The 27,203-nt window shown below is 43.7% G+C and overlaps 1 protein-coding gene across 1 annotated transcript in view; it reads right to left on the bottom strand.

Moving 5' to 3' along the window:
• Positions 1-27,203, bottom strand: part of LOC138961846 (EF-hand calcium-binding domain-containing protein 6-like) — a 53,239-nt gene that overhangs the window by 22,659 nt on the left and 3,377 nt on the right. Inside the window, exons 3-13 of the mRNA XM_070333518.1 lie at positions 13,623-13,735; positions 11,756-11,875; positions 11,208-11,299; positions 9,424-9,438; positions 7,841-7,904; positions 6,909-7,045; positions 6,315-6,433; positions 5,476-5,627; positions 4,816-4,964; positions 2,333-2,443; positions 961-1,081 (exon numbers count right to left, since the gene is read on the bottom strand). Coding sequence (XP_070189619.1) covers positions 961-1,081; positions 2,333-2,443; positions 4,816-4,964; positions 5,476-5,627; positions 6,315-6,433; positions 6,909-7,045; positions 7,841-7,904; positions 9,424-9,438; positions 11,208-11,299; positions 11,756-11,875; positions 13,623-13,735 — 1,193 coding nt within the window. The remainder of the gene's footprint in view (positions 1-960; positions 1,082-2,332; positions 2,444-4,815; positions 4,965-5,475; positions 5,628-6,314; positions 6,434-6,908; positions 7,046-7,840; positions 7,905-9,423; positions 9,439-11,207; positions 11,300-11,755; positions 11,876-13,622; positions 13,736-27,203) is intronic.

Raw genomic sequence — 27,203 nt, 5'->3', positions numbered from 1 at the left:
AGTTGATTTAGGGTAACCAGACCGACCCTATTTTTTCCCGCCAACCCTAAAACTTTTTTAATTGCTACAAAAAAACACAAAAAACTTTTGGCACATTTTGTGAACCATACCGAGACTAAGGGAAGTAACCTCCTTTGACCTCAGCTAATTTAAAAAAGTAAATTTTAAAAAAGCCTACCTTCCGACCCTATTTTGTTTGACACTAAACAAACATTTTTTGTGTGTTGGCCTTATATATGAAGTGTGAAACATGTCTTTTCCTTAACTTTATCTAAAAGTGTTAATAAACGTTTTGCCAAAGAACATTTCAGTTGCTAAATGCAGTGTTCTTCCGTGTTGCCTTTGATTTAATATTCTACAGGACAGTCTGCACATTGGAGTTAAATGTTTGAGTGCCTTGCTAATCGGTTCTTGCTTTAGAGAAGTTTCATCAGTTGTGGTGTTTGGTGTCCATGATGCACTCAGTGGGAAAGGAAGACATTGAGTTAGCTTGTGGTACAGTGGAACCCCCCTTTTAAGACCTCCAACAATCTGAGAAAACCAGGTCTTAAAAAGGAGGGAGTCTTAAAAAGGGGGTACATTTACAGAGGTTATGAACAGATCATTTGAGAAAACAGGGTCTTCAAAGGGAGGGCGTCTTAAATTGGGGGGTCTTAAAAGGGGGGTTCCACTGTAGTTTTCTCATTCATTATCGGTCATCAAGCACAGCAAGAGAACAAGAATACATTTCTTGAAACAAACCGCCACTTCTTTTTACACTGTGGTGCATTCTCTGGTAAGAGAGCAGGCACCCTGATTTGACTGACCTTATCTCCCCCGAAAGCAGCGTATGGCTGCAAAAATGGCCGGATAAAAACAGCCATACATGTAAAAACCTACTTGTGCAAAAACATGAGTGTATGTGGGAGTTTCAGCCTATGAAAGAAGAAGAAGAAGAAGAAGAAGAAGAGGGAAACTGACCTTGTCGAACTGCAGGAAGGCCTGTTTCATGGAGGAGTATCCGTTCTGTACGTGCTTATAGAGCTGTCTCCATATTGCGTCCCACCTCACCGCCTCTTGCGTCTCCATCACCGGGTGAAATCTGACGCAGAAAAATCACCGTCACAATGTCTGATCATGACCTTTATACAGTGTGATGAAAGGACACCCTTGGGACCAGCCAAAAGTGTCCCTGCGTTGAATCTGGTCTGTCATGACAGCTACAGTTTGGAAGATATGATTATTAAAGAGACAAAAGATTTTCTGTCAAGTTAGGTGTCCTCTCATCAGAGGGTCCTTGCATAACAGGTACCACTGTACCAAGAACCAAGGTTATCCTTTGGGTAAGAGTATCTCTACATCTTTCTTTACAATGAAAAGTCCACTTGCCCCTCCCTAACATGTGACAATATCCACTGTCAAGTGACAAGCATTTGATGATAAGTGTTGTTTAACCCTCACGGGACCGGCACGGTTGGCCTAGTGGTAAGGCGTCCGCCCCGTGATCGGGAGGTCGTGGGTTCGAACCCCGGCTGGGTCATACCTAAGACTTTAAAATTGGCAATCTAGTGGCTGCTCCGCCTGGCGTCTGGCATCATGGGGTTAGTGCTAGGACTGGTTGGTCCGGTGTCAGAATAATGTGACTGGGTGAGACATGAAGCCTGTGCTGCAACTTCTGTCTTGTGTGTGGCGCACGTTATATGTCAAAGCAGCACCGCCCTGATATGGCCCTTCGTGGTCGGCTGGGCGTTAAGCAAACAAACAAACAAACAAACAAACAAACCCTCACGGTTAAACCATCATAGGGGCATGTTCCCGCTCTGACAAGCATTTAAGGATAAGGATAAGGACAAGAGTCATACAGTCCTGTCAGGTTACCCTCATGGAAATTCGGGCTGCCTCTCCCTGGGGAAAGCGAGCTGCCATGCAGTATACGGCGCTACCCATTTTTTTTGTTTTTTCCTGCATGCGTGTATTGATGTTTCCAAGCCCTGAGACTTTCGCTGTCAACTTGGGTTCTTTATCATGCGCATGCATGCACACGGGGGTGTTCGGACACCGAGGAGAGTGTGCACAAAGTTGACTCTGGGAAATAAATCCCTCACCGAATGTGGGGATTGAACCCACGCTGATAGCGACAACTGGTTTTGAAGCCAGCCCCGCTACTGACTGAGCTATTTCCCCTGAGCTGTTTCAAACATACATCTCTTTTTATAGTCTTCTGATGGTGTTCTCGTGGAATCTCATATTAGACTGCACGACATCAGAGCCTCAAAGAAATTCAGGATATACACACCCTAAAACTAAGGAAAGAATTCAGTAGAAGTTCCAAAAAGACAGAATGCAAACTTACTTGTGGTTGGGCTGGATTGGTATTGTCTGACCGTTGCCAACAGCAACAGGATTCTGGAATTTCTCCAGAAACAATTCCCAGGCCACGCGATTTGTTCCTCGGACCCCACACCTGTGACATGAAAAAAGCTTTCAATTAAGCTGTTTAGTCGATGTAAATCTGTAAAATATTGTTATGAATCTGTACACCTCAAACTGCTTTCAGTTCGACTGTTGAGGAACCGTTATTCTTGTACACAGCAACATTACGTTCCCTGCAGTTCTCTGAGCATTCAGTTGCTAAAAGAATAAAGTATTGAGTGTGTGTGTGTGTGTGTGTGTGTATGTGTGTTTGTGTGTGTGTGTGTGTGCGCGTGTGTGTGTGTGGGGGGGGGTTGCATGCATGTTTGTGTGCGTCTGTGCACATACACGCAGACATCCTTGTGTGCATGTGTTACTAGTGTGTCTAAATATTAGTGCGTGGGTACCTCTATTTGAACTTTCATTGGCGTTTCATCTCATTAAACCCTATCAATCACTTTGCACTAATCATCCCTTGACTCACCAAATTTCACTGCCAGCAACATTTCTGATCATGGGCTGACACTCCCACGTTTTTACGTGTATGTAAGGCTTCTTTTTAAGCCTACTGTCTATATGATACTTACCGAGACAGTACTATTCTTGCACATTATCTATTATAGGCCGAAAAAATTGGACAAAACGCTGAGTGGGTACAATTATCTCCCATAACCATGCGCCACCGTGGATCCCAAGCACTGTCCGAGTGCTTCCCCCTTACAGGATGTAGGTGGCGCGTCCTCTTTCTTTATGAGCTGCAGACCCTCAAAAAGCCCATAACATATCAAGAGGGGAGGCGGGAGGGAAACTCTAATAGTACTGTCTCGGTAAGTATCATATAGACAGTAGGCTTAAAAAGAAGCCTTACAGTCAATATAACACTTACCTCGACAGTACTATTCTTGCACAGAATACCAGAGTGGTGTGAGGGTGATATGTAGAGTATTAAACTCCTTAATCAAAATCACTTAAATCCAAGGATTAAGATACCCAGGCAATTTTCGAACAGTACTACCGTAAAAGAAAATATACCCAAGAAACATACCTTAGACTGACGTGACCATGCTAGCAACCACTGCTGTGTGGTGAACTCAATGTCAAAGTCCAGGCCACTCAAAGCTTGAATACCACTGAGTCTACGGCAAGTGGCTAAAGCGATGAGGAACAATTAGTCTTAAAAATCAGCAACTTGATACTGATGCCTGCCAGGGGTTCAAACTCATTGCTACGCAGGAGTTTGAGGACCAGAAAGACATCCCCCTTGGGAAATGAAACCCGAGGTTTAGACACCGCTGCATTGCTAATACCCGAAAGGACATTAGCGATGAGGGAGGACCTGATCAAGTGTTCAGTTCTGCGACCAGTAGCGGCCGCAATCGTGGAAGCGATGGCAGATCTGTATCCAAGAAGAGTCTTAGAAGAAAGACTCTTCTTTTGATACACTTCCACCAGGAAGTTGGCCAAGTCCTGTGTTGAGGGATAAAGCGGCTTTATCCCCTTGGACAAGGCGAAGGTGGCCCAAGCTCTCCAGCGTAAGTCGTAGAGCTGATTAGTTGATCGCCTCTTAGCGTTCAAGGAAAACTCTACTGAACTCTTGTGCAATCCTAGTGCAAGCAGTTTGGAGCGCACAAGAGCCATGCGGTCAATACTCAAGTGAATGCGGCGAAACGAGAAGCAGACGACCGATCACCACGAAGTAGGACGGGAGGCACGCCGAGTCCGCCACACAAAAACGGAGGCACAAGTTGAAGGAAACACAACGTAGCCTCAAGCCAGAAGTGGAATAACACACAATAATCCAACAGGTGATAGTCCACACAGAAAAGGAGCCTCTTAGTCCAAAATAATCCGGGAGCGTAGCAGAAACACAGCCGGTCTGACACGCGCGAAAAAAGAAAGAGGACGCGCCACCTACATCCTGTAAGGGGGAAGCACTCGGACAGTGCTTGGGATCCACGGTGGCGCATGGTTATGGGAGATAATTGTACCCACTCAGCGTTTTGTCCAATTTTTTCGGCCTATAATAGATAATGTGCAAGAATAGTACTGTCGAGGTAAGTGTTATATTGACTGGTCATTTTTACCCCACAATACAGGCAGCCATAAGCCCCTTTCGGAGGAAGTATGCTGGAAGTTTTCGTGTTTCTATAACCCACCAAACTCTGACATGAATTACAGGATCTTTTCCGTGCGCACTTGGTCTTGTGCTTGCGTGTACACACAAAGGGGGATAAGGCACTAGCAGGTCTGCACGTAAGTTGTCCTTGGAGAGCGAACTAATCTCCTCCGTTAACCTAACAGGCAGAACCAGGATTTGAACCCTGCGACCTGCCGCGTGGGAGGCGAGCATCTTATACACTAGGCCAAAGTGCCTCCACTGTTTCAAACATGAACACACATTCGCAATTCTGTTGTGTTCCTCACCTTGCCATGAGCTGGGCGAAGAGCTGGTCGGACATGGGGAGGGTGAAGTTGGACAGGATCGCGCGCAGGTCCTCGATGGTGACAAAGCCGTCCAGGTGCCTGTCTAGTGCCATGAACGCTTTCTTCAGCCGCTGATAGTTGTCCTTCATCTGCACACAACAAGATATTGGGATTCATTCAAAGACTTGTACCAGAGATAGAGTGTAAGACTATTAGTTCAGTTCTAAAACTTTGTCAGGCTAACAATTCTTCTATTTTAAATCACGTATTTTTGTTCATTTTTTTTTTCTTAGCAAAGTTTCTTATTGTTCTTATAATTGAGTGCAGGAAGCACAACAATCACCTTTGGAGGCAGTCAAACAAGGCTGAGAATTTTAGAGCTAATTTAATAGCCCTACAAAAACTGCCATGGGTACGCAAAGGTCCCCAAGAGCATACAAGGTGACTACAACAGCCAGACCCCATCACAAACAGCTACTCCACATCTCACTGGTGTGCTGTCTTCCAACATATCAAAAACGTTGAGCTACTATACATAGCTCACGCTTCGGCACAGACACAATTCCATCAATGCAGAGCAACTGCCTTTGCCAAAGGAAGACTACTGTGTCACCCTGTTCGTTTGCTTAACAACAGTTTTTAAAATAAAAATGCACTGACCCGACTGCGGAACTCGATCTCAATCTGGTCAAAGTTGAGGACCTGTAGCAAAGCCTCGTCCTGCTTGTGCTGCTCCCTGACCCGCGTGCTGGCGAACTGACTGGCCAACGCCTGGTGCTGCTGCTGGTTGACCACTGCCGGCCACTTCAACGCTACACACACAAAGCAGTCACAATCTTCATACCTTGCAATAAATATGACAGTGAAATCTCCCTTTTAAGACCCCCACTTTTTAGACTCCCTCTGTGTTAATACCATGTTTTCTCAGATTCTCTGTTCATTACTTCTGTAAATTTACGCCATTTTCAGACGCCCTCCTGGGCGGGGATGTAGCTCAGTCGGTAGCGCGCTGGATTTGTATCCAGTTGGCCGCTGTCAGCGTGAGTTCGTCCCCACGTTCGGCGAGAGATTTATTTCTCAGAGTCAACTTTGTGTGCAGACTCTCCTCGGTGTCCGAACACCCCCGTGTGTACACGCAAGCACAAGACCAAGTGCGCACGAAAAAGATCCTGTAATCCATGTCAGAGTTCGGTGGGTTATAGAAACACCAAAATACCCAGCATGCTTCCTCCGAAAGCGGCGTATGGCTGCCTAAATGGCGGGGTAAAAACGGTCATACACGTAAAAGCCGTGGGAGTTTCAGCCCATGAACGAACAAACAAACAAGACCCCCTCCTTTTTAAGACCTGATTTGCTCAGATTTGGGGAGGTCTTACAGGGGGGGTTCCACTGTATTGTACAGCGCAACTCAACTTTAAAATAGCTAGAGCCAGAACAAAATCAATGTCCACACTTTCAAGGACACACACAGACACACAAGCTAATATTCAAACTCTTACCTCCTGCAGCGTTATTTGCGGGTGGTTTCCCCTGAAGTTTGGCGTTGACACCCAGACGCTGCAAGAAGTCTCTGTAGTTGACTAGCCCGGTATGATGGAAGTCATAGCGCAGCCACAATCTGAAACAATCGTCACACCACATCAGCACCACTAACCCTTAGTCCACATGGACAATAGACAGTGTCAGAAACTTGTATTTCAGGTGCCGTTTCACCTGAAGGGTCTGACTTTTCAGGTGCTACTGCAAACCAAAACACGTACAACAGACCTTTGGGGAATCTCAGCAGCTCTCGCAATATATCCGTACCACATGCTCTTTGTTATGCATGAATGTTATGAGAGCTGACTAAATTGACTTTTTGCATCTCTTGCTAGAGGTCCCGCATGCTTTGCCATGATTGAAAGGTCGCAAGAGATATGAGCTTGAAATATCCATAGGGTCGAAGGGGTTAACAGATTCAAATCAGAGGACTGAAGTTTGTTTTGTTTCCAAAATGCCAGCAATACAGCATTTCAGTATGGAAACTTTGGCAAGAGTGATAGTCATCCCAAGGTCTGAAGGCATAAACAACGTTAGGTAGATTGCAGTCTTACTTGTCGAACTGTGTGTCTGTGAACTTGAAGCAGTAGTTCTCCAAGACGCGCCTCAGTTCATGTCTCTGGATCTTGCCGTCCATATTGTAGTCAAACAGCTGCATGCCGCGCACCACTGACTTTAGGTTCTGGCTGATCTGTTACACAGAGAAACAGGTAATGAGTAATTACAGGTAAACAATTCCTCTTTATTGGGCGGGGTAGCGGCACTGGCTTTGCAACCAGTTTGTTATAGGTTTGACACCCATGTTTTGCATGGGATTTATGTCCCAGAGTCAACTTTGTGCAGACTCTCCTCTGTGTCCTAACACCACATGTGCACAATAAGTTCTGCTATGATCAACCCGCTATCCGGTTACATGGCTGCCAACCCTATGGCTATGAAATTCCTGTGGGGGTCCGGGGGCCAAAGAAGGCCCCCTTGTTTGACTTGTCGATAAAGTCATAGTTCGTGTTATACTGCGATAAAAACCTCACTTTAGCCTTTGTTTTTTGTTATTGTTTTCGGCGGCATTTTTAGAAGGCCAAAACCGGAAAGAAGCACAACATATTTTCCGTACATGCGCACATCGACTTGGCTGGTCTCGGTAAACCAGAGCGTCTTTTCACCGGTTTCGTCCCCAAAAAAGAGTCTGCTTTCACAAATTATTTTAAACAATTTCCTTTTCAGGAAAATCGAACAAATTTCGGAATTTCGTGACGGATTTCAAACATCGGGAGATTCCCGAAAAATTCGGGAGGGTTGGCAGCAGTGCGGTTACATTTACTACCTATTGAAATGTTCCCCCTTAGCCCACATTCGAAACAGTCCAAAATTTGATGTAAAGACTACTGTTGCCTCTGAAGGGAAAACAAATTTACACATCATCCACCCAAGGACGCTGTGTAAATACACAACATAATAAACTGGAATACAAAAACAAAGTGTGTACCTTGTCTCTCAGGAGTCTTTCAATGACGTCCACATTGACTTCTCTGGGAGCACCAGGTCCAGATCTGAAAAATGAGCAACAACCCATTAGATATACTGGCACATCTATGCATAGACCATTTATCCTGGACCGCCAACTAGCTCTCTCTCCGCTCTTTCTCTCTATTACGAGGTAGCGGCCCCTCGCATTTAGGAACGAAGAGAGGTACAGAAAAGCGTGCTATCCTTCTCAGCGCAACTACTACCCCGATCTTCTTGGCCTTTCAGAAATCAGGGGGATGTCATATCCGGTGTCGATTGTAAACATGGACGAAGTTGCCGAGGTAAGTTCTGAAAATGCTAAAATAAACTCAGCTAAAGTGCATATGGAACATGTTTTTCGATGAGTTTTGTTAAGTTTAGTTTGGAGTTTTGGAAAATCCAGTTCATTGTCACCTCCCATTGTCACAAATAACTGGAGCGTGCTTTCTTTTCACTGTCTTTCAAACCGGACGCTAAGCGCCCCTGTGAAAGTCGAGCGTCGTAACCTCGAAGGGTCACGTGACGAGTTGGCGGTCCAGGCTATTTGGTCTATGATCTATGACACCCATACATCACTGAGTCTTTTCTAATCTTGATTATTGATACGTATCTGGACACAGCCACTGACGCGTGTACTGATTAAACCTGTCGGTTCATAAATTGTCAGCCTACACTGATCACAGCATCAATCTAGATTTAGCCAAAATAACCTTCGAATTCACAGTTTTGTATAAAACTTATCAATTTGACAACCAGACAATCAAGGTTCATCTTTTAATAAATTCAGTGTCTTTGTTCCTTTCTATGGCACCACTTTCCATTTGCGTCCAAAAAAATGTATTCAATCACCCATCCATTTCCCATTCTTTTCTACACTCAGTGGTTGGAAAAAGCTTCTAACAGACCAAAATGTGGCCTTTCTATGAATATGCAACCATGTAGAGCATTAAAAACAAAATCCTACTGAAATGAAAATGGTAAAATACTAATCTTCAGGTAATGTGCTATTTCAAGAATTGAATTCCTACAAACATACAAACAAACAAAACACCTCTGTCAAAAGTATGTGCCTCCTTTAGACTGAGTACATGCATGCTTAAAGCAGTGATTCAATTAAGAAGGTGTGTATGGCTTGTGCTGTACTTCATGCAAATACTTATTCATGGAATGGAACACAAGCAAACAAAGATACAAACAAACATACAAACAAACAAACAAACAAACAAACAACATACATTCTTGAAATGTGCCTACATTTGCAGGTGATTCTTGTTACATTCAATTAATCACCTTTTGCACATGTATTTTCATGTGTTGCCTGAACATGCATGGTAACAAGAAACAAATCAAATTTAGAAACTAAGAATCTACTGTGCCTCTGTGGTTACTGCATAAGAAAATACAGATCTAAAAGATGTCTGGAAGATAAAGATACACTACAGTAAACACACTAGATAACAATAGTTGTTTATAAACTGATAGAACAAGCAAGACGTGAAGTGTTTTTTGTCATGCAAAAGTGCTATGCTACATAAAGAAGGAATTGTATGTCAAATTAGTTACCCCAAAATAAAGGCACTGCAACAAAATCACAATGATCAAATTCAGATGATTTGTTCTTGTTACAATACAATACAATACAATACAATAACTTTATTAATCTCTAAAAGAGAAATTACATTGCTGAGCGTTTGTGTCCGTAATAATAACATACATAAAACATTCAAAATAAACATTTGTTCTTTGTCCTGAGAAAATATAGCACATTGGTTATCACATAAGAAAGTATATTAAAAATAAATTAACATGCATAAGTTTATTCTAAGATTCAAGAAATTATTTCAGCTCTCACTTATCAGACCAAATGAAACTAAATGCATGTCTTCTAGAACTTTTAAAAGAATGTGTCAACATATAATATCAGCAGTCATATTGAGTTCAACAACAAACATCTGTGAAATGCCTCATAAAATTGGGATGAGTGGTTGGAAAGACTGAGCACTTCTCCATTTTTGGTTTTTGTTTGGTGTGTGATCTGGAGCATGTAGCCTATTTATTTTTCAATGTATGCTGACAAAAACTTGATGTTTTAAAGCAAGATATAAGGGCAGCTGGGTTAATGTGTGTGTGTGGGTGGGTGGGGGGGGGGGGGGACTTAACATAATGCACGTGAACCATTCATCCTTTTACAAACTCAACTGTCTTCCCCTCCTTCCTGTTTGTATCAAATGCATACTTACTTCTACCTCAAGTACAACCGTTAGCCAGATTTAAAATGTTTTTCTCTTATCCCATTTTTTTCTGGCATCAAAATGGTACGGAGGACTTCCACTATATCGCGTTCCAACAACTGCTTTCTTTCTTTCTTCCTTTCTTTATTTGGTGTTTAACGTCGTTTTCAACCACGAAGGTTATATCGCGACAGGGAAAGGGGAGGAGATGGGATAGAGCCACTTGTTAATTGTTTCTTGTTCACAAAAGCACTAATCAAAAAATTGCTCCAGGGGCTTGCAACGTAGTACAATATATTACCTTACTGGGAGAATGCAAGTTTCCAGTACAAAGGACTTAATATTTCTTACATACTGCTTGACTAAAATCTTTACAAACATTGACTATATTCTATACAAGAAACACTTAACAAGGGTAAAAGGAGAAACAGAATCCGTTAGTTGCCTCTTACGACATGCTGGGGAGCATCGGGTAAATTCTTCCCCCTAACCCGCGGGGTGTTCCAACAAGTGCAACATAGTGGTACAGTGGAACTCCCCTTTAAGATCCCCCGTTTTAAGGACCTTGTTTTTGAGATTGTCTGTTCGACGGGCGCAGTGGCGGGGTGGTAAGACGTCGGCCTCTTAATCGGAAGGTCGAGGGTTCGAATCCTGGCCGCGGCCGCCTGGTGGGTTAAGTGTGGAGATTTGTCCGATCTCCCAGGTAAACTTATGTGCAGACCTGCTAGTGGCTTATCCCCCTTCGTGTGTACACGCAAGCACAAGACCAAGTGCGCACGAAAAAGATCCTGTAATCCATGTCAGAGTTCAGTGGGTTATAGAAACACGAAAATATCCAGCATGCTTCCTCCGAAAACGGCGTATGGCTGCCTAAATGGTGGGGTAAAAACGGTCATACACGTAAAATTCCACTCGTGCAAAAAAACGAGTGTACGTGGGAGTCTAAGCCCATGAACGAAGAAGAAGAAGAAGAAGATTGTCTGTTCATAACCCCCATTTTAAGATTCCCTCCTTTTTAAGACCTGAATTTCTTAGATTTCTGGAGGTCTTAATTAAAAGGGGGGTTCCAATGTAGCCCCCTCTACCATTTAATTGGAATTGAGAAAGAGTGCCTACCTGACTGGACGCAAGCGAGACTGGTTGCCTGCACCGTAAAACTTCTGCAGAAAGTCCACATACTTGATGGACCCTGAGTGTGTCTTGTCCACCTGAAACAGTAAATAAAAGCAACTTTAGCATGACCGCAAAAGAAACATGCGAGCCTAGTTTTGTGTGGTAACATACCACCCACTAAGCCACAGCTCAACAAAAGCAGTATAATTACCTCATTCTACTGTTAATATTTTTTAATATTCAGCTCTGAAATAAACTCGATCAGGGGTTGTGCCGACTTGTTCAGATTTGCGTAATTTGATGCCCTATTTTGTGCAAGGAATAATGCAATATTTACGCAAAATGTCGAAATGGGCGGAACCCCTGGAACTAAATCAATTTCATATCATCTGAGCTTCCAAAATGCACGAATGAATGAATGAACCATGATCACTCCTTCTCGATCCTGGTTGATCTAAATCTGTCTGTCAATCATTCAGTGTGGAAAAAGACCTTAAAACAGGAGTGTAGTTTTATGCTGTAAAAAAACCATATGTACATGGTAAACTGACCTTGTTAAGAACGGTGTTGAACTGCTCGGTGTTCATGGGGAAGCAGTAAGACTCCAGCACACGCCTGAACTCACCTTTCGTCACCGTCTCGTTCTGGTCCACGTCGTACATTTGGAAAGCCTGCATCAAGGACATGCATTATTAATGGTGCGCAAAACTTGATTTCAAGACAAAAGGTGTTGAAAAGAAGCTAAGACATCGTACGTTTGGAAAGCCTGCATCAAGAACATGCATTATTAATGGTGCGCAAACATTAATTTCAAGACAAAAGGTGTTGAAAAGAAGTTAAGACATTGTACGTTTGGAAAGCTTGCATCAAGGACATGCATTATTAATGGTGCGCAAACATTAATTTCAAGACAAAAGGTGTTGAGAAGAAGCTAAGAGATCGTACGTTTGGAAAGCATGCATCAAGGACATGCATTATTAATGGTGCGCAAACATTAATTTCAAGACAAAAGGTGTTGAAAAGAAGCTAAGACATCATACGTTTGGAAAGCTTGCATCAAGGACATGTATTATTAATGGTGAGCAAACATTAATTTCAATACAAAAGGTGTTGAAAAGAAGCTAAGACATCGTACGTTTGGAAAGCCTGCATCAAGGACATGCATTATTAATGGTGCGCAAACATTAATTTCAAGACAAAAGGTGTTGAAAAGAAGTTAAGACATTGTACGTTTGGAAAGCTTGCATCAAGGACATGCATTATTAATGGTGCGCAAACATTAATTTCAAGACAAAAGGTGTTGAAAAGAAGCGAAGACATCGTACGTTTGGAAAGCCTGCATCAAGGACATGCATTATTAATGGTGCGCAAACATTAATTTCAAGACAAAAGGTGTTGAAAAGAAGTTAAGACATTGTACGTTTGGAAAGCTTGCATCAAGGACATGCATTATTAATGGTGCACAAACATCAATTTCAAGACAAAAGGTGTTGAGAAGAAGCTAAGAGATCGTACGTTTGGAAAGCTTGCATCAAGGACATGCATTATTAATGGTGCGCACAAATTAATTTCAAGACAAAAGGTGTTGAAAAGTAGCTAGGACAAATACAGCCCTCTTAGAAGTCCTCCTGGATGGCTGGTTAGTTCATAACTGATTATTTGCTTGCTTGTTTATATCTAATTCCCTCATTGATCAGTTCTTGTTGTTTTTAAGGATAAGAATAAGATTTCATTTAGTCCTGTGAGGTTACCCTCCTGGAAATTTGGGCTGCTTTTTTACTGGGGAAAGTGAGCTGCCCTACAGTACGGCGCTACCCCCTCTTTTCTCATTTAATTGTTTTCGTAAATATTTTCCTGTCATCTTCTTTTAAATATATATGTCTTTTTCACTGCCTTCCCCTCTTAATTAAGGGGTAGGTTCTAAAGTTTGTACAGAATTGCACTGCATATGTTGTAGAGTTTGTACAGCACTGCATAGGTTCTAAAGTTTGTACAGAACTGCACTGCATAGGTTCTAAAGTTTGTACAGAACTGCACTGCATAGGTTCTAAAGTTTGTACAGAATTGCACTGCATAGGTTGTAGAGTTTGTACAAAATTGCACTGCATAGGTTCTAAAGTTTGTACAGAACTGCACTGCATAGGTTCTAAAGTTTGTACAGAACTGCACTGCATAGGTTCTAAAGTTTGTACAGAACTGCACTGCATAGGTTGTAGAGTTTGTACAGAACTGCACTGCATAGGTTCTAAAGTTTGTACAGAACTGCACTGCATAGGTTGTAGAGTTTGTGCAGAACTGCACTGCATAGGTTCTAAAGTTTGTACAGAACTGCACTGCATAGGTTGTAGAGTTTGTACAGAGCACAGACCACATCCGTCATCTGATCATCATGGGGAAGAGGGAAACATGGTCCCATACCTGTTTGAGGCTGTCGTATTTGCTGCGGACCTTCTCCCTCATCAGTGACTCGACCTCGATGGTGGACAGGTTTCCCCGCGGGATGTACTCCCCGCCCTCCCCTGGTATCAAACCTGCAGCACAAACAAAACAGACATTAGTTTCATAATAAAGAAAAGTAGCGAAAGAAAGTACCCACCTCGCGGTTTCCAAAAACCAACCACCAATTTTAGTACAGTGGAACCCCCTTTTTACGACCTCCAAAAATCTGGTCTTAAAAGGGAGGGAGTCTTAAAAGGGAGGGAGTCTTATATTAGGGGGTCTTAAACGGGAGGTTCCACTGCACTGCAATCAGATTTGTGCCAGGTATGATCAGAAGCAAGTGTAACCGAGTGCCGAAACACCACAATCACCTTTGGTGGCGAAGTCCAATCAAACAGGATTGAGAATTTTAGAGCTTATTTCTAAGCCCTATAAAAACTGTTATGCATTCGCAAAGGAATCCATGAACATACAGAGAGACAAAAGCCGCCAGACCCCATCACAAACAGAACTCTACAATCCACAGGTGTTGCCTACTTCAAAGGCGAACAACTCTGCAGAGTCTGCTGTGAAGGGCGACGGTAGTCTCCCTGTCACACAAGCAAGCATGAAATGCCATTTTTGAGATTAAAAAGAAAGGGAATGAAGCACTCGGGACAGAAGGCCATTGTGGGCCCGGCTGACAGTCAATGAGTCATGCTGATCCAAAGTCCTATCAACGTAGAGGATGAAATGCAACGAACTCAACATTAGGCCACTTTCACCGTTTTGTACAACAGGTATACAGTGGAACCCCCCTTTTAAGACCTCCAACAATCTGAGAAAACAGGTCTTAAAAAGAAGGGAGTCTTAAAAGGGGGGTTTCACTGTATTGGACAAACGAAATACTCAGATGGAAAGACACAAGTACATTAGCCCAAAGTTGAATTATAAAGACCACCTAAAAAGACAAGGTTTTACAGCCAATCAAAGGGTTTTCAACCTTTATTTAGCGGGTCCACTTCCCCATGAAACAAAAATAAAACACTGTTGATCGAAAAAGAAAACATTCTCACCAGTCACAGTGAGGTTGAACTGCAGCTCAGTTTCTTCTTCCTCAACTACCGTGGTTGTCTGAGACCTCGCGGCATAACTCCTAGCACTGGCGCATCGTACCCCTGAACCCTGTCTGGAACTTGCCGCGCTAGAACAACGGCTACCCGGCCTGGAGTACCCAGCGCTAGAACACCTCCTTCTGGCAGTCTGACTAGAATTTGTGGGACTAGAGCAGCGTCTGGGTGGCGGGCACGGAGTGTGGTTTCTTGTGTTGCGCCGTCTCGCTGCCGGTGCAGTGCTTGGGCGTGCGGTAGTTGAACGACTTCCAGTCACGTTCTGAGTGGGAGGTTTGGCAGTGGAAGGTCTTTTTGGATTCTGGCTGGCAACCTTGGTGTTGGAACACCAGGGCTGTGAGTGAGAGACTTTTGCACTGGACCACCTTTTCCTGACAGCTAGACTGTAGTTCTTAGCTTTGGAACTCCGCACAGAACGCTGGTTGGAGCCTGCGGCGGCACTCGCACACCTCTGTACAGTCTGGTTGGAATCCTCATCACTTTGACTCACACTTTCATCGTTGGAGTATATGGCTTCTACGTTCTGAGTGGAACTTTTAGTGCTAGAATTCCACCCTTGAACATTCTGACTTAAGTTTTTGGCACTAGAACACCTTCTGAGCGCTGCTTGGTTGTTGGTTCCAGTATCAGAACACCTCAAGTCAGAAGTCTGTCTTACAGCCCTGCTTGCACTCAAAGAGCGAGCTCTTTGCAAGCGTTCAGCGTGAGTTTGCATACTCCGAGACTCTCTATTCGCTGATATAAATGCCTGTTGAAAGTTGGGTTCGTTTACTGTCGACCTTGTCCTTTCCGAGCTGTGAACTGCAGACTGTTGCGTGTGAGACTGATGTGTACCAAGCTGCTGTACATTTGAACTCTCCGACATCTCTTGTCCAGATACATTCAGTTGACCTCCTTGAAACCGAGTCATTTCTCTTCCTCCGTAGGCTTGAGGCCGTGATTCTCTTAATGCCTTATTTTCTGAGTAGACTTCACTGCAGTGTTGCTCATGTGAAGTTTCTGTGTGAACGCGTTGCACTAGTTCGGTCTTTTGAGTTTGGTGAACCGAAAGCTCTGCTTTGTATTGAAGTGCTCCTGAGTTTTGCTCTGTTGTCAAAGTTTGTGCCACTTCTGTCACCTCTTGGTGCAAGCTGTGTTCACTTGCGAAGGACTTTAACACTGAGTGGTCCATAATACCAAGCTGATGTACTGCTGAATCTTTTTGTGAAAGCGCCCCTCCAGAGGTATTTCGGTTTGAGAGGTGTGCTGCTGAATCCATAATTTTGTGTAGTATACTAGACATCTTTGTTTGGGACTGCTGCACTGTGGTGAATTCTCTCTGGAGCTTTTCCACAATTGATATCCTACTATGGCTGCGGTGCACTCCTGCAATATCTGCTTGAGACTGCTGCACTCCTGATGTTCCTGCCTGGTGCAGCTGTACCTTTGATGTATCTGTTTGGTGCTGTTGTACTTCTGATATAGTGCTGTGGTACTCCTGTATTGCTGATCTCTGATGCTGTTCCAATCTTTGATTGCAATGGACATTTTGAAATTCAATCACATCCTTTTGAAGTTGGTGTACCCCTGATTGCTCCCTTTGGTGCCCTTGCACTCCTGCTACTTCTCTCTGGTATTGCTGGGCTCCTGTTTCTCCTGACTGCTGTTGTGCTCCTGTTGTTATTTGGTGCATCTGTACTCTAAAGGTTTCATCTTGGGATTGATGCACTCTTGATATCTCTTGCCGACAGTGCTGAACCTGAGATACAGTTCCATGGTGTTGCTGCACTCCCATTACACCCCCTGTGCGTGACAGTACCCCTGTGTTTGATACCGCCTCTGACGTCTGCCTTTCATGTTGTTGAAGTTGTTGCATACTGTTTGAAACTTTTTGCACAACTGATGCCTGGGTTTGGTGCTGCTGTACTACTGAAACATTTGCTTGGTGCTGCTGCACTACATTTGCTCGGTGCTGTTGCACTGCTGATATTTCTGCTTGGTGCGGCTGCACTGCAGATCCATTCCCTTGGTGCATCCCTGCTGTTATCGATTGAAAATGATCTATTCCTCTCTCCTGCCTTGACTGTTGTTTTGTTTCTGTTGCTTGGCTCCACTGCTGCCCCACAGCTGCTGTTCCCTGTTGATATTGTTGCATCTCTGCCCCCATACCCAACTGTTGCACTCCACCTGCCATCATCGTTTGGTACTGCTGCACTGTAAGCGTCTCCTTACTGGATTTGCGCACCTCAGTCTGGTACTGCTGCACTGCAGAATCATGGCTCAGCTGTTTCACTTGATGTGCTGCCATCTGTTCATATTGCTCTGTCCCTGCAGTCATCTCCATGTTGGTACGCTGCTCTGCTGACTGTAGGCTCTGGTACGTCCGTCCTCCTGTGTGCTGCTGAGTCTGAAACGACTGCACCCCAGCCTTCTCCTGCAGGCCAGTGTGCAGCTGTGTTTGCTGCTGCTGCACTCTTGCTTCCCTCTGTTGGAGGTGCTGTTGCACTTGCTGTTGAGTTTGGTACGACTGTACCCCAGCCTTCTCCTGTATACCAGTGTAGTGTGTTAAGCACTGCTGCAATCCTGTTCCCCTCAGTTGGTGCTGTTGCACTTGCTGTTGGACGTGGCGCGACTGTACCTGTGCCATCCCCTGCCTGCCAGTGACCTGATGTGTTAGACACTGCTGCACTCCTGTCTCCCTTTGTTGAGCATGCTGCTGCATTTGGTACGACCGCACTCCTGCTCTCTCCTGCATCCCAGTGGATTGCTGTGTTAGGTACTGCTGTATGTCGTGATCCAATGACTGCCTTGATTGGTACAGTTGCATTCCTAGTTCACTGTCGGTACAAAGCCTTGCTGTTTGATTTGCTTGGTACTGTTGCATTCCTATTTCACTACTTTCTGTACCTCGCTTTGCTGCTTGCTTTGCTTGGTACAGTTGCATTCCTATTTCACTACTTTCTGTACCTCGCTTTGCTGCTTGCTTTGCTTGGTACAGTTGCATTCCTATTTCACTACTTTCTGTACCTCGCTTTGCTGCTTGCTTTGCTTGGTACTGTTGTGCTATGCCTAATTCCATTTGTGTGTGCTGCTCCATTGATTGCCTTATTTGCTGCTTTTGTACAACTGTTTCCTTCACTTGGGTCTGTCGTCCCAATGACTGCCTTCTTTGGTGCTGTTGCACTGCGCCTGCTTTCCTACCTTTACTGTCTAGATTAACTCCCGGCTTTGTTTGGTACTGCTGCACTCCTGCTGTACTTATCACCTGGGTGTGTACCTCCACCGATTTCCTCGTCTGACAAAGTTCTTGTGTTGTACCCTTACTCTGGGTGCGGTGCACCTTTGCTTGACTTGTCTGGTACTGCTGCACTCCTCCCGCTCCTCTGCCTTTCCTGTCCACACGTGCTGCTTGGTACTCCTGCACTCCTTCCGTATTCATCACCTGGGCGGTTACCTCCATTGATTTTCTCACCAGACTCTCTGATTCTGTTGTGCTCCTCCTTTGGGTGCGCTGTCCCAATGACTGGTTTGTCTGGTACTGTCGAACTCCTCCTGCGTCTCTGTTTTTCGTGTCCAGACTTGCTGCTTGGTACTGTTGCGCTCCTGAATTCATCACCTCGGTAGATATTTCTGTAGATTTCCTAGTTTCGTACAGCAGCTCTGCTGTGACTTTCATTTGAGTGTGCTGCTTAGCGGACTGATTTGCTTGGTAGCTTTGCACTGCTGCAGAATCATTCCAAGGAGTGTCTTTTACTGCTGAGTGCATAGTCGAGTGCCCTTGTGCTCCTGCTGTATCCCTGCTGTGATTGTACTGGCCCAGTGACAGATGTGTTTGGTTCTGTTGCACTGCTGTTGTCTCCTGCGTTACGGTGCGTTGCTCTATTGATTGGTGTGTGGCATGGCACTGCTCTGCTGTCAACATGTCGCTCTGGGATTGCCTTGCGTCTGAATTCCGAGAAAACTCACTGCCATGATTCTGCATTCCAGTGTTGGATAACCCATTGACAAACATACTACCAAATTGTTGATCTTGAGGTACTTGTTGCTCTAGTTTTGATGTTGATGTCCTGAGTCCAGCGCTGTGTTGTTTGTGAACAGCCTTATCCCTGTGCTGTTCTTGCTGTGTTGCTGGTTTTTCTCCTCCCCAAGCTGGTGTTCCTGCACGCTGCGTTGAGACTGGAAGCTGGTACATGTATGGAGATGGGTCTCGTGAATGTCGCACAGGAGTATTAGCTGCAGGAGTAGTAGCTTCTAACTTGAACCTCACTGCCTTGTGATTGCTCGACATGTTGCACGGCTCTGACTTCTGTGCTTTACTTTATCCAAATATCAAAAGACTGATAGGATTATTAATCTGGCGATGCCGCCGCCCTGTAAAATTGATTTCTTTCAAGTTTTTACATGTATGGCCGCATGTTGGCACTTCCCGCTAAGATCCTTTCCATAACACTGAAGTAACACTCAAATCCAAGACCATTTTGTTCTGATCTTTCATTTCTAATTCAAGCCAAAGCACCAACTGTCCATAAATGAGGCTAAAATAAAATGTGCACAGCAATAAACACTCCCTCTGTCCTCCTGTCTTTTAGTTCTATCTTATCAGTGTCACACACAAAAATCCAAACAGTGAAGCCAGATTTCACACAGAACAAATCACAGTTTAATGGTTGTCACAACACATGGATCTATCCAAACACGTTTTCCCTGATGTTTTCTCACTTAACATTAACCTGCAGTGTTCCTCATTTAATATGCAGTCTCACTCAAAGTACAAGCACAGCAGATTCACACGATTCTTGGCTAAATTCATGTCACAAGTCACAACAGCTAAGGCAATCCACAGAATAACTCCCTTCTCGTGTGCTTGTCTGTCAGTCAGTGACCAATGTGACAAGCACAGTAAGAAATTAAGGTTAAACCACCAAGGCGAGGAAGAGCAAGTAATGGTTGTGACAAACACGCCTGTGCTATGACTGTTGCTAGGTGAAAAGCACCTAGGCACACAAGAGCAAGACCAATACAGCTGGAAGCCTTAGTGATTGTCCAAACAACGATGCCATACCTTCAGCGATAGTGCTAAGGCCCTTCAGTGATAGTGCTAAGGCCACCGGTAACAATGTAGGTCACGATATGAACGTGGGGACACAATCAATTCTGTTTGATCCACGGTAAAACCCTGGTCACTACGTGCAGGGGACAAACCTTCAATTAATAAGTCATTACGTGTTTACTCTGTGTTCCAGTTCAGTGATTTTATCTTGCCTGGGAGGTCAGGTGGAACCGGGGTGTGAAAGGCCTGTAGGGTTTATATTTGGTTTATAATGAACAAGAGGTTAGAGGCGGGTGTGCAAGATGAAGACAAAGCTAGAGGCGTAACATGTTTGTGTGACTCTAACCCCTGTGGCAATATTGTTTGACATGCAATGTACCGCAAACTACAGTGGAACCCCCCTTAAGACCTAAAAAACAAGAAATTCCTCCGATAGGAAAAACACCCCCGTCAAGGGAAATAACCTTCTCAGTTGGTGGCAGTGAGAATGGTTATTTCCCTTTGACCAACGGGGGTGTGCCTCTATAAGTCCTTGTATAATTTTAATCCACCAATAACTCCCTAACCGTGTGTTTGACTGGTCCCAATTTTTGTAAGGACCGTCTCAGGAATGTATAGAACCTGTTCACCAAGTTTGGTGACGATCGCTCCGTTCATTCTTGAGATCTACTTGCGAACACAAACACACAAACACACAAACAAACACACAAACACACAAACAAACACATCGAGTGAAACCTATACACACCCCTATACCGGGGGTGTAAAAAATCTGAGAAAATTACGTTTTAAAAAGGAGTGAGTCTTAGAAAATGGGGGTAAATTTAAAGAGGCTCTGAACAGAAATCAGAAAAAGCAAGGTCTTAAAGGGTGGGGGTGGGGGTCTTAAATCAGGGGTCTTAAAAAGCGGGTTCCACTGTACCTTGTAAGTGCCCAGTATCTGGCAAAGGCACACCCCCCCCCCCCCCCCCTACTTTGGGTCGAAAGCTGTGCACAGGGTAAAGTACTGTACATGTACCAAGTAAATGCCCACACCCTAAATTGAATCACGAGATTCTGAAAAAATATTTTCATTTAAATTTTAATTGAATTTCTTCTAGTGTGTTATTTTTATTTTTGTACGGTTTTTATTTGAGCTATGATATGCAGACATTTCAAACTCTTGGGGGAGGAGGGTGGAGATAAAAAAAAGATATCGTCTGCTATCTGCCTTCTGGACAACTGTTCCCCCATGCTCTCTCCCCCCCCCCCCCCCCCCCCCCCATTGTTGTGAGACAATTACCCCCAGGGTATTGAACAATGTGAGGATAAATGAGGAAAGCATAAAAAAAATTCCCCCTCTCTTTCGTCCCCACTACCAAGTAAATAAAAAAAATAAAAAAAGGTTGATATCATTATCCCCAAGATATTTCCGAACATTCATGATTTATCCTCACATTGTTCCATACCCTAGGGGAATACTGTATAATCCAGAGAGAAGAAACAGCTAAAAGGCAAAAACACCCGCACTGCATGCAACAGCCAATATTTTGGTGTACCCTTGAACGATAAATTCAATAGAATCTGTTTCATGCAGATATAATACACAAATCTTCTGATAGTGGTGTGACCTTTATTCCTCTTCTCTCCCTTTACTGAATTGTGTAAGCTAAGCTATACAAGCCTATGAAAAGGATCTCTCAGCACTGCAAACAGCACGCATAACCACGACCCCAACCGTTTTTCTTGCAGTGGAAACCAAACAATGCGTTCAGCCGTGCAGGCCTCCATTCATACCGCCAACGCTTTTCTGTGGTCAACAGACCATGACCATACAATGGCACTGAAAGTATCCAACTGATCGCACAGTCAATAGTTGGACAAAGGCAGCATTCTAGCCGTAATGGAAAGCAAAACCAGCAAAACAAGTCTGTTTCTATTGAATGTGGCCCAGTAAGAGAGGAAGGAAAATCAATCAACAGTGGCTTAGCGCTAGTCACAAAAAGGCAGAGAAAACAGTTATGCTGTGTGCAATTATTTAAATGTAGAATGTATTGGTAATGTGTTTATTGTTCACAGATGAAAATACTAAAAGCATTTTAGGTTGCTGGTTTCCTGTTATTGTTATTCTGCAAACCTCACGAATTTGGAATACACACTTAGAATTTCTGTACCCCAAGTGGACTATTTTTATCACCTTTAAAATGTTATACTGCCATGTCCTAACCCGACCCCCCACCCTCAAAAAAAAAAAAAAAAAAAAAAAAAAAAAATCTGTTCATCTATATCCTTATGATTTTTTTCTAATTTAATTATAGGTAACACATATTCTTCTTCAGTCCAATTTCGCAATGTCTGTGTACACAGAAAACTAGCACTCAATTAAAGTGGTCAACATGATGTCTCGAGAACATGGATCTCTTAATGTACCAGTTGGCTCTAGCACTCACATAAATGACTAAACAAATAGAGATAAATGCAGTCTTCCTAGGAGGTCTTAGATTGCTGGGATCTTCGTACAGTGCAACCTGCCGCATAGACTCACTCCACCTTAACACAAAACTACAGTAGGTTTACACACACTCCTTGACAATAGTCTATCACAAGACAAACACTCCCAAGGAGAGGCTTTATTCTTATCAACACTCACCAGCTACTCGTCGATCGCCTCAGTTCCACGTTCGGCATTCACGACACCGCCCTCTCTTGGTTCCGGACCTACCTCCAGAACCGCTCTCAGACTGTCACCACTGATTCGTTCTCTTCTCAGCCTGTCCCTGTCCGCTTCGGCGTCCCACAAGGGTCTGTCCTCGGCCCTGTCCTTTTCACCCTGTACACCCAACCCCTCTCCCTGGTCATCGAACGCCACGGCTTGAACTACAACTCCTTTGCCGATGACATGCAGCTCCAGAACAGCGCCAAGCCGGAGGACGTTGACCATCTCCTGGGATCCATCTCCAGTTGTTTCACTGACATCAAGAACTGGATGACTGAGAACAAGTTGAAGCTGAACAGTGAGAAGACGGAGGCCCTTCTCGTTGGAACACGACAGAAGATTGCTTCCCTCACTGTGACCAACCTCCAGCTGGATGACGCGACTGTTCCATTCTCCCCTGCTGTCAAGAGCCTTGGCGTCTTTCTCGACTCCACTCTCTCCATGCAGACACACATCTCCTTCATCATCAAGACCTGCTTTTTACACCTACGACGCATCGCCTCCATCCGTCGCCACCTCACCCACGACGCCTGTGTCAAGCTGGTTGTCTCCCTCATCTTCAGTCGTCTGGACTACTGCAACTCCCTTCTGGCTGGCCTCCCCGCCTCATCCATTCATGGCCTACAACGAGTCCAGAACGCTGCTGCCAGGCTGACGTTGAGGATGACGAAGCGAGACCACATCATCCCCCTACTTCGCTCCTTGCACTGGCTCCCTGTCAACACCCGAATCTCCTACAAACTGTCCACTCTGGTCTACAAGTGTCTCAACAACTGCTCCCGAGTACCTTCAATCCTCCCTGGACCTGTACACCCAGCCCTCCGACCGTCCCCTTCGTTCTGCTGCTGACCCACTCCGCCTTCACATCCCTCGCTCGAAACTCGCATCTGCTGGTCAGCGTGCATTTCCCTCCGCGGGCCCCTCCGGGAACTCCCTGCCGCCTGAGCTTCGCCAGAGCCCCTCTCTTGACGCGTTCAAGAGTAGGTTGAAGACTCAGTTCTTCCCGTAGCTGGCTGCGACTTTCATGTTCGACGTGATGTGTTGTGCCCCAAAAGACATTCTTGTGCTGTGCTCTGTGAGAGGTGTTTTCTTTGTGCTTAATATTATTTTGTTTGGACCTAGCTATTGATGTGTACATTGTTGTTAAACAGTTATTTGTTGTATGTTTATCAGGGTTTGCTAGTGTGTGATAGGGTTTGTGTCCGTCTGTAGATGTTAGTTTCTTTGTTAGTCCTGTGTTGACAACTCTTCGACAAGCGCTTAGAACTGTACCCACGGAATACGCGCTATATAAGCTTCCTATTGATTGATTGATTGACTTACTCAATACTCCTCTTCTAATACAGTGGAACCCCCCTTTTTAAGACATTCAAAAATCTGAGAAAATCAGGTCTTAAAAAGGGGGGAGTCTTAAAAAATGGGGGTAAATTTACAGAGGTTATGAACAGAAAATCTGATAAAAGAGGGTATTAAAAGGGAGGGACTTTGAAATTGGGGGGTCTTAAAATGGGGGTTCTACTGTAATGCTTCAGTTAGATATTCTAAGGAAGTCAGTTGTCTCCAGGTGTATATGTCATGGTGAAGGGTGACCTCGGGTATTGATCGCTCGGCAGTTTTCAAGGCAGTTTTCAAGTGTTGCTCGTGAAAGTGTGTGCTTAACTGTTGACTGTCAGGAGTGAGCCAAAGACAGTTTAATGGGACGTCTGGTGGATTAACAGTGGTACCCGCGATGTGAGGTCCCTCTGATTGAGAGGACACCTCCCTTGAAAGGACACCTCCTGTTGTTCCTTTTTTTATCATCTCTACCAAAATGTAGCTGTCTTGACAGGCCACCTGCAATGTAGGGACACTATTGGCTGGTCCCTAGGGTGTCCTTTCATCGCAGGTACCACTGTAGTCCACTTAGGAAATAATCTAGCTTTGTACTCTGAAGGATAAACTAGGCATAGTAATTGATTTCATGGGCATGACTTGGCCCTTGGTAGTACAGTGGAACCTACCTTTTAAGCCCCCCCCCCCCCCCCCCCCATTGATGACTTCCCCTCTTTTAAGACTTTACTTTTTCAGATTTGTGTTCATAACCTCTGTAAATTTTTAAGACTCCCTCCTTTTTAAGACCTGATTTTCTCAGATGTTTGTGGGTCTTAAAAATTGGGTTCTACTGTACAGATTTTGGATAAAACAAGATAGATGGTGCAACTTTTACAATGTGTGTGTCTGCCATTTACACCTAGGAAGAAGCTTTCAATTTTGCACTAAGAATCAGTGTTCGCATTTACCAGAAATGTACCGATACATGCACAGCCTGGTGGTTAATACGAGTAATTTTCTCCTGTTAATAAGACGAAGTAACCGAGACAAACTTTGTTCTCAAAGTTCTTTGTCAGTTCCTGTGAGACATGCAGAAGCGACAGAATGTTGACTACATGTATACACCATTATTCGCATTATGACATCTTCTCAAACTTTGTTTCGATTTTGACGTCAGAGGTTTCATTTTGGAAGAGGGAGTCAAGAAGACACGTCTTGGTTTGTTCAATCGGTGTTGTTTGTCATTAAGAGTGACACAAAATGTCTGTGAAATAATTACACATGAAAAAAAAACAACCAGGATACAAAAGAAGTACAAAACGTGGAACATAGGCACCCTAAAAATGACTAAAACTCTAGTATATAATAAATCAAATAGTAAATGCTATGCTGTTGTAAATCTATATAAAAACAAGTCGCGTAAGGCGAAAATACAACATTTAGTCAAGCTGTCGAACTCAAAGAATGAGACTGAACGCAATGCAATTTTTCAGCAAGATCGTATACTTGTAGCATCGTCAGCCCACCGCTCGTGGCAAAGGCAGTGAAATTGACAAGAATAGCGGGGTAGTAGTTGCGCTGAGAAGGATAGCACGCTTTTCTGTACCTCTCTTCGTTTTAACTTTCTGAGCGTGTTTTTAATCCAAACATATCATATCTATATGTTTTTGGAATCAGGAACCGACAAGAAATAAGATAAAAGTGTTTTTAAATTGATTTCGAAAATTTAATTTTGATCATAGTTTTTATATTTTTAATTTTCAGAGCTTGTTTTTAATCCAAATATAACATATTTATATGTTTTTGGAATCAGGAAATGATGAAGAATAAGATGAACGTAAATTTGGATCGTTTTATAAAAATTGATTGTTTTTTTTTTTACAATTTTCAGAATTTTAATGACCAAAGTCATTAATTATTTTTTAAGCCACCAAGCTGAAATGCAATACCGAAGTCCGGCCTTCGTCAAAGATTGCTTGACCAAAATTTCAATCAATTTGATTGAAAAATGAGGGTGTGACAGTGCCGCCTCAACGTTTACAAAAAGCCGGATATGACGTCATCAAAGACATTTATCGAAAAAAAGAAAAAAACGTCCGGGGATATCATTCCCAGGAACTCTCATGTAAAATTTCATAAAGATCGGTCCAGTAGTTTAGTCTGAATCGCTCTACACACACACACGCACAGACAGACAGACAGACAGACATACAATCAATATCAATCAATCAATATGAGGCTTATATCGTGCGTATTCCGTGGGTACAGTTCTAAGCGCAGGGATTTACCGTATTTTTAAATTTTTGTAAAAAAATATTTTTTATGCAATTTATATCGCGCACATATTCAAGGCGCAGGGATTTATTTATGCCGTGTGAGATGGAATTTTTTCACACAATACATCACGCATTCACATCGACCAGCAGATCGCAGCCATTTCGGCGCATATCCTACTTTTCACGGCCTATTATTCCAAGTCACACGGGTATTTTGGTGGACATTTTTATCTATGCCTATACAATTTTGCCAGGAAAGACCCTTTTGTCAATCGTGGGATCTTTAACGTGCACACCCCAATGTAGTGTACACGAAGGGACCTCGGTTTTTCGTCTCATCCGAAAGACTAGCACTTGAACCAACCACCTAGGTTAGGAAAGGGGGGAGAAAATTGCTAACGCCCTGACCCAGGGTTGAACTTGCAACCTCTCGCTTCCGAGCGCGTTACCACTCGGCCACCCAGTCTTTAATACACAAACATACATACACCACGACCCTCGTCTCGATTCCCCCTCTACGTTAAAACATTTAGTCAAAACTTGACTAAATGTAAAAAGTGTACAGACAAATGTTCAACTAATGTCAATCATTAAAGTTGAAAGGTGAATATGGAAAGTGTGCACATATATTTACATATTAAAGTAATGATGCAGATTTTCCAATTTCTGTAAATTTTACAGAGGCTACTCGTATAAGGCACACAAAAAAATAGGTGTGGTTACGGTAACAGAGCCAAAAAAAAATAGGGTAGGAAGGTAGGCAATCACTTTTTTTTAAAAACTTTTTTCTCTAATGTGTACAAATTAAACCTACTTGACAGGGAAATAAGTGTGCGACTCAGGCGCTTTACGCTTTCATTGCGTTTTCTGCACTCGTTTTCTTGTGTTTTTTTTGGTTTTTTGACAAATGTAATAAAAAGTTATAGGGTCGGCCCCTAAAAATAGGGTAGGTCGGGTTATCGTAACCACACCTATTTTTTTTTTTTAGGCCTAAACAGAAAATATGAAAAATCAAGGTCTCGTAAGGAGGAAGTCCTAAATGAGGTGGCCTTCTTCTTCTTCTTCTGCGTTCGATGTTAGTGAGGTGGCCTAAAAAGGGAGGTTTCTCTGTACAGTGGCACCCCTCTTTGAAGACTTGCT

The sequence above is a fragment of the Littorina saxatilis genome, linkage group LG3 (genome assembly GCF_037325665.1).
Source record: "Littorina saxatilis isolate snail1 linkage group LG3, US_GU_Lsax_2.0, whole genome shotgun sequence".
NCBI lineage: Eukaryota > Metazoa > Mollusca > Gastropoda > Littorinimorpha > Littorinidae > Littorina > Littorina saxatilis.
This window is presented reverse-complemented; position numbering and strand designations above follow the sequence as displayed.